This window comes from Phyllostomus discolor, chromosome 4 (assembly GCF_004126475.2).
Source record: "Phyllostomus discolor isolate MPI-MPIP mPhyDis1 chromosome 4, mPhyDis1.pri.v3, whole genome shotgun sequence".
In the NCBI taxonomy this organism is placed as follows: Eukaryota; Metazoa; Chordata; class Mammalia; order Chiroptera; family Phyllostomidae; genus Phyllostomus; species Phyllostomus discolor.
This window is the reverse complement of record NC_040906.2, coordinates 63,836,942-63,850,327: the sequence shown is the minus strand read 5'-3', so window position 1 is coordinate 63,850,327 and position 13,386 is coordinate 63,836,942. Positions and strand designations below refer to the sequence as shown.

Below are 13,386 nucleotides of genomic sequence, written 5' to 3'. Positions count from 1 at the left end.
ACTGTAGCTTTTACAAAATAAGGATTTCCAGGGACACCCCCCACCTCCTGAATCAGAATCACTAGAGATAAGACCCGGGAGCCAGTCCTTGAGCACTTCTCCTGCTTTACAGTTTGAGCTCCGCTGCCCTGTTTTGTTTTGTTTTGATCTCTTTGACACCAAAAGTGTCCTTTCATAAAGCTTTTCTGGAAACAATGCCCTGACCCCTGGTGGTCTCACCCAAAACTGTGACTCTGCCATGAGGAGGATTTGAGGAAATACTCTGTGATACCCTCACAGCTTGCCTTCGGCAGCAAATTATTTGATTAAGCTTGAGCTGTCTCTGGCTGAGCTCTCATCACCGTGTTCAGGCCTATCTCACAGAAAGCACATCAAAGCAACTAGTTTGCTGGACTTTTTTGGTAGCAGCTACAAAAAAAGATACCTTTCCAATCAATAAATATTTATCAATTGTCTATTAGCAGGTGATGCAGAGTTGGAAGGACATGATTCCTGTTCTTAGAAAGGTTGGTATAGATACAGATAAAGAACAAAAATCATTTCTCTGTCACACATCCATACACATGCATGCACACACACAGAGTAAATTTCCATGGGCTGTCTTACCTGTCTCCATAGAATATCATATTTGAGCCTTACTGCAGAAACCATTTAAACTTCGCTTGTCACCAATTCCCTGTTTTTTTCTTTTTACTAAGAACCTTTAACTTTCTCGACCAGTGTCTTTTCCTTTCTCCTTGCAATGATATCACACTCCTGTATTTATTGGACCTTTCTGGTTATTATCAAAAATTGTCTGGATGTCACAAACTCAGCATTTGACTTGATAGAAGACATGCCCATTATCAAATCCCCTGACCATATGATATAAGAAAAAAATGGAAGAGTTCTAGTACCAAGAGTAACTACAATAAAAACAGGAGTGGAACATCTCCTCCTGCACATTTTGGGGGAGAACCCTAAGAGCCAACCAGCTTACTTATGAAACACTTGAATAAAGAATTCCCAGCAATAATTTCCTTAATATTTTATTCATCACAATATATGGCACTATATTAAAACTTCTTCACATCCTCCACTCTCCCACTTCAAAGAAAATAACAACACATAATGAGAATCAACCCGCACATTGCAAACCCACACTTACCATAGACTAATTTTGGTTGGCAAATCACCAGCAATGATTCCTAGTCACCAAACCAGAGCATGTGAGGTTTTGCTTCTTCTGTCCTAAGTGAATTTACGGCCCCTGTAATGCAATGGGACACTGACCTTCTGCAAAGGAAATTCGATCTCACTCTAAATCATGCTGCCCTGCTCCTCTTTCCTGAAGGAGGCTCCCATGTATTTAGTGCAGGAGGGCATGGACAAACTGTCTGGTACCAAACACCTTACAAATAAAAGAGAAAACCAACAAAAATTCAATAGTGCCTATGTGATTCACAAGCTCTATCCAAATGGAAAAAATCAGGGTTCTCCATTCTGTAATGAATCAAGTGGAAAAACAAATCATTTTTTATTTGGAGCCACTTCCAAATAAATATTTCATGTGTGGCATTTATGGGGACACTAAGCTTTCATAATTTCAAGTACAGCTTACTATAGTCTAACTACAAATTTTATTAGGCTTGATTTTGTTTTCAGATTAATAACTAGTGCAATTTAATTGGAAGGAGGATTCCTTCCATAATTTCTTTTTTAACAAACGTAAGACTTAGCTAACTTCCTCTGTTCAGCTCAACCTAAACTTACCTGAGTTTTTTTTGTTTGAAGCAAAACAGACATCATTTACGTGGTCTATCATTTTAACAGAAGACCATGTTAGCTTGTGTCCACATACCATTCACTGCCAGTCCCTAGAAACAGTTTACAGAGACAGCAAATTTGCCACACGTAGAGCAACAAGCACATAAAAGTGCATCATGAAAGTTTCCACACACATAAAACCTCATGGTTTGGTTCGGGAAACAAGTTACTTTAAAGTTGTGGAAAATATGACATGCTCCTGCCTTAAAGACAAGATCTGCCACCGATATTCATTCTGATGATGCTGCACCTGCAGCCAGCTCTCTATGTATTACTGTGAAATATTTATTATACACAATCAGTTGAAAGCTAATATGACCTCAAAAGGAAAAAAATTATTGAATTTGTGCATAAAGAACAGCCATTCTTAATAAAAAAAAAACAGTTTTTGTTTTCCAAAACACATTTAAACTATTTAATTATTGAGTTCCTAAAAATAAGGGCAATTTTTATAATAATAAATACATTGGAAAAAGTGCAGCCTATGATTATCTGTTGTAATATAGAACCCCTTTATTTGCTATCACCAGATATTTTAAAAATTGTAGAGAATGTAATCATAATATTTAAAATTTTTACTCATAGAGAGGAAATCTAGCTTACCTTACAAGTTCCTTCTAACAAAATTACAGTAGTTTCTGCCAGTTATAGTCCAGGTTTATATTATGTGTACACACCATATACACTTTAGAAACCAGCTGCTTTGGCACATCCTCCCAATCATCTATGTAACAGCCTCCATCTCCTCTTTGGAATCTAGTTTGGTGTGTTCTCACCTATCAGCCTGCCTGTCCAACAGCTTCTTCCATGCCTGGCCAAGAACTTGCATCCCTCTATACACAGTCACTCTAAGAGTCATTAAGCTCAACCTAAATTCCATTTCCCCAGAATCTTTTGAGAGGCCTTAAAGAAGTCTGCCTGGCATGTGCTTTGTCCTTACCTCTACTGCTGGAGGTGACTGAGAGAAAGCAGTAAGAGCAGGGTGGCTGCCCTGTGGGAGATCCTGGCCCAGTATGGAGCTGGGGGAGGGCACAGTACAGGCAGCTGGAGGAAGAAAAGAAGGAGCCATTTGTGTGCCACTGCAAACATGACATGGTGCCAAAAAAAAAAAAACACCTTTTTTTCCCCAAGCACTTAGCAAACATTAACTCATGAGGCCAAGTAGCTTTAGAGCAATTATTAATTTACTGTGCCCTTCAGATAACCACTGCAAGCAAAGTCACTAGGGAAGCGAGTCTATGCATTGTTTTGTAATTCCTTGGGTATTTATTGAACACCTACTATGTGCTGGATACTGAAGGAAGAAGAGCAGACGAGACATGCAAGGTCTGTGCTCTCACATGCTCTCACACTAGTCCATGCCCACTTACTCTCCTCGTCAGGGCACTACGCACTTGGCTACCCTACTTATTACACTCATTCACACTTTTTCTTACCCCATATCATTTAATGGAATGTGCTCCATTCTTCAGAATATCCATACTGTGCTAGGTACTGAGCAAACATACAAAAACAATTTTTTAAATTACCTGTAACTCTCATTACAATGATAGAAATTGAGGAACATCAATTCAAAGTGCTTTCTTTTAAGATGCTATAAACAAAGCTTTATTGTGAGCAATCATTTCTCTTTAAATGTTTATAGAATTACTAGAGGTGGCCAAGGAGAGTTAAGATCAGAAATAATATGCCAAGCACTTTATATAAATAATCTGGCTTTAAAAATGATTAATCAGTGAGCAAGCATATTTGATGAAGTAGAGAGCTTTTATCCACAGGTCTTTTTCTGACCTCTTCTTTACTTTCTGAACAAAATGTCAGGTCAGATGTAGAAAGTGACTTATGCCATTTCTACATCCTTCCCCTTAGGCAATGGGCTCCAGATATTTCAGAGTTATTTACAACTAACTGGACCAAGCTGGTGACTGCTTTGTAAAAATGCATGACTTTCTGATGAATCAAGAGGGATTTAAGCTGTTATGTTTTAAAGATGCTAGATAAGGATTCTAGTCTGTTCTGGGAGCCAGTAACCCAACCCAGTTTGGACCAAACATAGAGGCTGCTGCAGTTTTCACTCAGAAATTTGCCCAGATTTTAAATGTCCTGGAGAATTACACCACACCTAAAGTCCAACTTCCCTCCTTAATAAACACATCCCTGACTAAACAGAATATAATAGAGGTATAATACTGATCCGCCACTCAGGTGTATTGGTTAACACACATACCCAAGGAAATTCAAGCTCTGTATCTTATCAGTCAAACAGTGTCTTCGTCTGGCCCCAAAGTACCTTTCCAGCCTCAGCCTCACCTCCCTATTATTCTAGCCTCCACATATTTTCAGAATTTTTACTATATCATGCTTATCTGGTACCCTCTGCCTTGAAGGCTGTTCCCACTCGTTTGCACATGCACACACAAGCACACACATTTTGTCCCCCTGGAAAATGTTTCATTCTTCAAGGTCAGATGACATCTTCTGGTTATTTCTTCTCCAATTTCCACACCACTAGCCTATCACATATTTATTTATATAGGTATCTAACTGAAGTCTAATATCTCTCATACAATGATCACATCTTATTCCTTTGTATCTTCAACAACTAGTTTCAAATCTTTGTTGTTCAATTTTCTATGAAACATCAATATAGCGCTCACTGAGGCTGGCCAGACGATGGACAACACTTGGGTTTACTCTGCAGCTGAAAGCACAAAATTGGGATGTTTCAACCCCTTATTAAGCAGAGCTGCTAAGGAGGGAATAAAGGCAATTAAATAAATTATTAAGTTAAAAACATCTATTTTTTTTAAATAAAGAGCTACTACATTTACACCAACATCATTGTCATTCGGCTTTTCACTGTTCCGGTGGCCAATAACTCAAGAGCTGGGACCATATTCTACTCCAATTGTATGTAATAAAAACAGGGAACATACTGAATTGCTAAAGGAGACGTGATAACAATGGCAGTGCTAATTGAAACTACTTAGGTCTGGTTTCAAATCAGAGAGGAGAACAGAAGAGAAGGATGGGAAAGAACCTAGAGTAAAGAGGAAAGCGGGGGGAGGGATTGGATTGCTGTGAAAGACTATCCTAAAAATTTATTTTTACCATTTTCATCTTTTTGAAAGTGGCAAATACAGACATTCTTATAAGTCATACAGAAAGTAATAAATAATAGGCAGTCGAAAATAAATACTACTCAGGGAAAAAGTTGTTCTATCTCTAGAGCTTCTTACAAAAATGATTTTAATAGCACCCTGCTTTCTTTCAATATGTTTAGGAAGGTTCCTTTCATTCTCTAAATTTTAACTATTGATATCTGTTTCCTAAATTTATCCAAAATACATTTCAGAAAGTCAATAATTGAAGAGTGTGGCTCTGTACTTTTTTGTAACTTCTTATATGTACTGTGTGAGTATACTCCTCTGTGAACCCATGCATAGCACACATGTTCAAAACCTCACACTTTTAATGGGTGCAGGGAACTGTTTTCACATATATTATCAGCTCATTTGATCCTCACAGTAACCTTTTAATGAGGTAGGTATGATGAAGAAACTGAGTCTCAAAGAAATTTCTTATCTTGCAGAATTAATATATAAATGCCAGCAGTCAGTACCCCCAAGTTTGTAAGTGAAAATATTAAAAATCATTAGAGATGCAGCTTTGATTCTTTATATTTTTTAAAAAATGCTGGCACTGTATATTTTGCACCATGTTTACTGAGCAAGAAATATATGTATGGTACACAACAATATTTTTCCCTGGACACTAGAAATCCCCTAAGAATCCACATGTTAATTAGGAGATGCATTTCCTGGTTAATTAGACCTCACCAACCCAAACACAAATATTTACTTTCAGATAAAACCAAAAACTTTCAACCTTTATTAATTCCTTAGCAGGCAGTGCAAATTCACTTTTTCTGCCAAATCCAGCAGAGGGCAGGATGCTCCCATCAACAGCCAGCCAAACGGGGCAACTCCCCGGTGGAGAGTTCTGACAGGAAGGCAAACGTTGTTTTCTCACCTGGATCTGCAAACAGGTGCAGGCCTGAGCAGAGAGTAAGGGCTCCTTGCCGTGACCTGGGAAATGCCAGGAAACGTTTTGCTTTTGAGGCTGCCTCCATTTTGTTTGTAATTCATTTTGAAGATACATGAACATTAGCCAATTCTAATTCTCTTCCTGGAATATTTTGCTGAGGAGGCTACACTGAGAAATTAATTTAAATATAGCACATGAATTTCTATTTCTAGGCCATCTCAGGTCACAGCAGATACTTACACGTCCTGTGTTGGTTTCCCCACCTCAGCCCAATCCATACCCACTATTGCTGTGTTTTCCAGAACTCCTTGTTCTGCCATCGCTGCACAGCCCCCATTGAGAAGGGTTAAAGACCCAGTGCCCACTAATTAAAATTCTCTCTCCCTCCCCAGAGCTAACTCAGGAGGCACCTCCTCCAGGAACTTTCTGGAGATCTCGGCCCTAGTGGTCAACATTAAGAAATTTTCACCAAGTGAACTACTACATGGTTTTATATCAGATCTTGGATCTAGAGAGTTATAGCCTATTCCTTCTAGTCCAGATTGTAGCATGTAAGTGCAAAATGAAAGGGAGCAAAAATAAATGCCACAGTTCACAGGAGAAACTGACCAGTGTGTTTGAAAATGGCAGAGTCAGACCTGAGATAGGTGTGGCACTTATCTGTGTATTCGCAGAACTTACATTCCCGGTGGGGACAGACATATGATTATAATTTGATAAATGTTACACTGGCGAAGTACATGGTGATACAAAGAGCATTCTTAAACTGAACGACTCACATCACTTCCTTCATTATTCATTTGCCCTCATCTCTTTACTTACTCAAGCAATCACCTCTTCTAATAGCATAAAATCCTGCCAAGCTCTCCGGAGGGCTTCCCTCAAGCCCCAAACAGGACACAATCCAGGATCCCACATGGCATTTACTCCTCATGTCCCCTCACTCTCTTCCAATCTGGGACTGTTTCCCAATCTTATTTTGTTTTTCACGACCTTGACACTTTCTAAGGGTACTGGTCAGTTGTTTTGTAGAACGTTTTTGAGTTTGGTTTGTCTGACGTTCCATCATGATTAAATGGAAGTTACGTATCTACGGCAAGAACACCACAGGACGGTGGCCATGGCCTTTGCAGTGTGTCCTATCAGGAAGCCCACGATGTCAATGTGTTCCATTATGGGCAATGACCTTGATCATTTCGTCCAGTTAGTGTCTGCCAAGTATCTTCACTGTAAAGGTACTACTTTCTCTTTGAAAGTAGTACCTCTTTTGCCCACTAATTTTGGCATTCACTGAATCTTCCTTAGAACAATGACTATAATTGTATTTGCCCAGTAGTGATTTTATATTTCAACCATTCCTTTTACATTTACTCATTGGGATTCTACTATGAAGAAAAGCAGTCCTTTCTCTTATATTTATTTATTTAGTCAGTTATCTGGTTTTATCAGTACAGACTCAGATATTTATTTTTTCTATTGCTTATAATCCAATAATATCATTGTTTTGTTGTCCAAATTGTCCCAGCTTTGGCACTTGCAAGCTACTGCAGGTGAGTGTCTAGTCTTCTCAGTACGCTCCCATCATTTATTGAACACTTACTTTCTGGCACAAGATGATCTAGGCTTATATTGTACTTTCTGCACAGCCCAGGAATCAGCCATTCCACTGAAAAGTGGTACTTAGAATTTGAGTTCTAGGTACTGGGTATACTCATTGCTACTGGGGTGCCAATGCTTCCAAGTGAACAAAGAGAAGAATTATATACATGTGTACATACACAAATATGTGCACATCTATATCTATTTATATATACATATATAGAGCTATGTGTACACAAATGGATACAGATGTGCATGTTTGCAAATAGATGGATAGATAGATAGATACAAGTAGTTGAAACAAATAATTTCCACTGTAAACCATTGAGGTCATTCTGGCCTCCCTCTTTCCTATGTTGTAACTCCTTTCTCTGACAGGGATACATTGGCTCTCACTATACACAATTGATTTATTTATTTACTAAAATTTATAATACACATAAAGTACTTGCAGAATTATTAATATATATCTCTGTGAAAAACAAACTTACTCAAAAGAGTGCAAGATTTGTGTGCAGTTCTTTTGTTTTCAGCCATGTAGAATGTATTCAAAATACTGTTTTCCAATATTGCTTAAGTTTATTATTTTTTAATCCCACTTGTTATGGTTGTGGTATTCATTTTTAGTATAGTTAAATTCATTGGTTATCATTTATATTCTGTTTTGATCCTCACACTTCCTGGTTAACATTATCTATTTTTAATATCTAAAATAGTACTTGGTTCTAAACTCAGAACTGTACAAGAGGTGTGCTTAAAGTAGTGACCCCACATGCCTTCTGCCCACTCCCACTCACTTTAGTGCGTAACCAGTCACACTAGTTTCTAACTTATCCTTGCCATATTCCTTTTTGCATAAATGAGCAAATATGTGCATATTTTCTTGTATTTCCTTTATATTTACTTGAAGAGCACCACGCTATAGACATATTTTGGCACTTTGCTTTTTTTTCACATCGAAGTATATCCTGGATACCCCTATATGTTGGTTTGGGATATTCTTCCTTATTCTTTTTTATAGCTACATATGCTCTTTATTGTGTGGATATACCATAGTTTATTCAACCACTCTCCTGTGTGTGGGCATTTAGACAGTTTCCCATAGTTTGCATTTAAAAACAATGTTCCAATGAAAACACATTGTGCATATGTGATTTGTATTCCTGGAGGTGTGTCCTCAGAATAATTCCCTAGAAACAGGATTACTGGGTCAGAAAGGAAAATGCCTATATACCTTTGTTAGATATTTCTAAAATTTTCTTGGGAGCGTTTAACACCTATCGATGGCTAAGCCCTACCTCCAGGGGTTCTACTACAGCTGACTGAAGAGTGGGGATAAGAATTGATATCGTTTTTGATACTTTCTACCCCTTCACTGAGGTATAAATTCACACACTCTAGGTGTACAGTTCAATAATTTTTTAAGTAAATTTATAGAATTGTGCAAACATCACCAGAACTGGTATCTTTTCAAAACTCTAAGCTGGTCCACTATTGCTGGTGCTTTTTGTTTTGGAGGTACTGTGCTTTTCCTACACTCCAGGCCCCTGCTGGTATAGGTCCAGTGGAACGTGTTTCACATTGAAGTATGCAGCTCAAAAGTCAAGTCCTTATTCTTTACAGTAATCAGAATCACTGGGCTACAAAGGCTGCATCTGAGGGAGTTCCAGCTACAGTTACACACTTACCCAAATCAGTTCCTCTCCACTAGACTTTTGTGCTGAACCCATGTCATTAACCCAGCTTTCATTTGTGACATCTTTAAGGGTTTTCTCTTAGTCATGTGAATTAGTCCCTTCTATCCCAGGAACCAGCTGAGCAGAACCCTAGACAAAGAAGAATATCTCCCTTATAAGATCGTCCTTTGAATGGATCCCTTAAGAAGCACCCATACTCTTTCTTCCCTATATGAAGGGTCTAGCTAGCATAGACTCAAATGGGGAAGTGTAGGAAATGGTTTCCTCAGGCAGGTGATATTTGAACTGAGCTTCAACTGATGACTAGTAGTTAACCTGATGAAACTTTACTTACGGTGAAGTTTACGGAAAGTAAAGGAGAGCACACTCCAGGCAAAGCAAGCAGCATATACAAAAACCCCGAAGGAGGATATGCTAGGAAATTAGTTGTGACTAGTGTACAGACTGGTGATGGGGGAATATATTTCTGTTGGGTTGGCTAAAAAGTTTGTTTGGTTTTTTCCATAAGATGGTGCTAGTAGAGCTTAGCTGTCTTTAACTTCATTAGAAACAATTGTGTAGATTGTACTGTGACAGCTGTTATATCAGTGTGCATTTAAAAATACGTATCAAAATTGGCGAATTTTTGTGTAGCCATTTTAATTTTGAAGATGGAAGAAAATAAGCAACATTTTTGGAATATTATGCCTTATTACTTCAAGAAAGGTAAAAACACAACAAAAATGTAAAAAAAAAAGATTTGTGCAGTGTATGGAGATGGTGCTGTGACTAATCAAACGTGTCAAAAGTGGTTTGCGAAGTTTCTTGCTGGAGATTTCTCTCTGGACAAAGCTCCATAGTTGGTTAGACCAGTTGCAGTTCACAGGGACCAAATAGAGACATTAATTGAGAACAACACTCAGGAGATAGCCAACATCTTCAAAATACCCCAATCAATAAAGTTATTGGTGAAAATGAAAAACATGTCTTTTATTTTATGGAAAAAACTAAAGGGGTTTTTGGCCAACCCAATAGATAAGACTAGACAGGCAGACCTGAGGCCAGATTATCTGGGTTCTTTTAGGCCTGAAAGATTTCGCTCCTAATCTTAAAAGCAGTGGAGATGCACTGAAAAAAATTTAAGTGCTGAATTAGAGGAAGATAAGGGGAATGACATGTCCTGATCACATTTCCTGAGGAAAGTTCACTGCTTCTGCAGCAAAGAAAACTGACTGGCAAGAGTGGCTACTGGAAGACCAATTAGAAAACAAATGCTTTGAAACAGAGAAATAATTTTTTAAAATATCGGCTGGTGACTGGAGTGATGCTAATACTGAAAAAAGCAATAGATTGACAGGACTTAATGACTGGCTGACTCAGAGGGCTAAGGGAGAAACGTATAAAGGATGACTCAAGTAAACAGACTACACCACCCACTTCACCTCCTTTGTGCAATCATCTGTGGCCCTCCCTCTCACGATTTCGTATTAGTTTTTTTTAACTCCTAGCTCTCTGTTGCTCTCTGTATCCTGAAATAATTCTTGATGATCTCAAAATATGTGCAGATAATCCTTCCATTATCCTCATTGCTTAGTACTTGATTTCCTTTCCTTCATTCTTTTTATATTTTATGTTACCTTACCCATCAATTCCCATGGATATATACTTGACCTTTCATTACTACCTACCGAAATCCCTCCATAGTTTCATTTGCAAAAACCCCTCCTAGTACTCCAACTCCAATAATCTCTGACTCTATCAGGCCCTATATTCCATTGATCCTACCACAATTTCACTGTCCCTCATTGTATCATATACTCCCTTTCCCTACTAAACAGCTTCAATTCTGTCTCATATACCCTCAATTCATTGAGGGCCCTCTCTGTCTCTAGAATCTCCTGGCCAAGCCACCATTATACAAGTAAATGATGCCCTATGAAGCTGTGTAAAAATAAAGTGTATGCCAAGTATCTTCTGTTTTCCCTTAAGATCCAATGTCTTCCCTTCTCCTCCTCACTATGCCGTAGGAAGCTGACCTGTGAGGACTTCATAGAGAGAGCTCCCATACCCTCTGCCTTTTTAGTGGTTCAACAGGTGGAGAGCCCTGGCACGAAATAGAAGGGACAGAGGATGATTGAGTTCTGGTTATTTATTTCACTGGCTTCATCCCTACAAATTCACCAAAGATTGTGTGGGTCCCCTATTGAAGTCAGCTCACTGGCCTGCTGTCAGGGATTCATTCCCCTTTCAAATTTTGGAAATTTCTTTCCCACCCAAGATTTCCCATCCAGACATGTTAGTAGCTCCACTGTTGGTGGACCTGGGTTTTGACTGCACCAACCCAGAAGTTTTGTTTTATATTTATTATTAAGGTATCATTGATACAGTGAAATACGCATGAACCAAGCAACTTTTACAAATGTACGCACCTGGAAATCTCACATTCCAAACAAGATACAGAACATTTCCTTTACACCAGAATGTTTCCTCATGTCCCTTTCCAGTTAGCGCCTGCTCTGCCAAGACAAGCACTGTGCTGGTATCTAGCACCATCGATTACTTTTGCCTATTTTGAACTTCCATAAATTAAGTCACATACTTTTTATTCTTTTGTCTTGCTTTTTGCTCTCAAAATCTTGTCTATGAGATTCATCATATAATTGTATCTGTACTATGCCTCCTTTTATTGCAGGTGTTATTCCATTGTATGATAGACTCCATTTGATTTCTTCATCTATTTATGGACATTGGGGTGGTTCTAGTTATTGGGTTTTATGTGTAAAGGTATTATGAGTACTTTTGTACAAACTTTTGGTGAGCATATGTTTTTATCTTTCTTAGATAAGTAAAGATGAGTAGAATTAATAAATCACAGAGATAATCTATGTTTATATTTGTAAGAAACTGCCAGTTTTCAAAGCAATTGAATGTTTTATAGTCAGTAAGCATTATAACCCTAATTGCTCCATATTTTTGTAACCTTCAGCATTGTTATATTGTCTTTATACTTTTAGGCATTTTACTGAGTGTGTAGTGCTATCTTATTGTGGTTTTAAGTTGCATTTTTAATGTTGAGTACCTTCTTATATGCTTATTGGCCATTTGTCAACATTTTTGTGAGGTATCCCAGTCTCTGGCTCAGTGGCAAGGGGAACATTTAACTTTTTGTAATTGATTTATTAAAATTCTTTTTATGTATTTGCCAATACTTTATTCAATTTAGTGCATTATCTTTTCATTTTCTGTGGATTAGAGGACAGTATTATATCTATGTTAATTTCTTATTTTGAACATTATGTATATGTGTATATAATATATACATACATACATATATATGGCAGATGGCAGAAAGAGAAAAATACAGAAAATATGGTAAAAGGTTAATATAGAGAATCTGAATGAAGGGTAATCAGAAATTGTTTACATAGCAACTTTTCAAATTATTTCAACATAAAGCTAAAAAAAGAATTTATGATCTCAAAAAAAAAAGCCACCTTAAGAAAAAAGCCTTTTAATAAGAAAGAAGGCATTATGGATCAAATGGCTGTGTCTCTCCCAAAGCTCTAACATCCAACGTGATGTTTTTATGATGCAGGGCCTTTGGAAGATAATTGGGTCTAGATGACAGGAGAGTAGAGCCGCCATGATGGGGTTAGTGCCCTTATAAGAAGAGGAGGGGGAACCAGAGCTTCCTTATTCAACCAGATGAAGATACAGAAAGAGGGTCCTCACCAGAAACTGAATCTGACAGCACGTTAATCTTGGACTTCTCAGCACCCAAAGCTGTGAAAATACATGTTTGTGTTTTAAGCTGCTCAGCCAATCGTATTTTGTTATAGCAGCACAAACTAAAATAGAAAGATTCATAGGACTTATTTGCTAGTGAGAAGTCAAGTCAGATAAGGACTGAAGTACATTGAACAGGTAAGTAGAGGATAAATTGTAGAAGCCTTAAATGCCAGCCTAAAGATAATTAATTATTTCCCTGAGAGCAATAAGGATCCATTAAGAGTTATTACACATTGAAACAACTTATGTGATGTACTATTTTAGGAAGATTAATCTGACAGAGGCATTCTGGGGGAGACAAGAGACTAGTTAGAGACACCAATTAGTGTATCATTGCAACAACCCAGCAAAGACATTAGGACTTCAGCTGTAGTAATGAGAATAGAAAGGGAGAGGCAGATATGAATAGCATTATGATGCAGTAGCTCTGGACATGCTTTAGAAACCTATAATTTTCAAAAGCTCCCCA

At 37.9% G+C, this 13,386-nt stretch overlaps 1 protein-coding gene across 1 annotated transcript in view; it reads right to left on the bottom strand.

Annotated features, from left to right (window-relative positions):
• LOC114495694 (cytohesin 1 interacting protein) overlaps positions 1–2,845 on the bottom strand; it is a 64,470-nt gene extending 61,625 nt beyond the window's left edge. Inside the window, exons 1-2 of the mRNA XM_028511070.2 lie at positions 2,747–2,845; positions 1,148–1,249 (exon numbers count right to left, since the gene is read on the bottom strand). Of these exons, the coding sequence (XP_028366871.1) occupies positions 1,148–1,150 (3 nt within the window). The 5' untranslated portion in view covers positions 1,151–1,249; positions 2,747–2,845. The remainder of the gene's footprint in view (positions 1–1,147; positions 1,250–2,746) is intronic.
• Between the last annotated feature and the right edge of the window lie 10,541 nt (positions 2,846–13,386).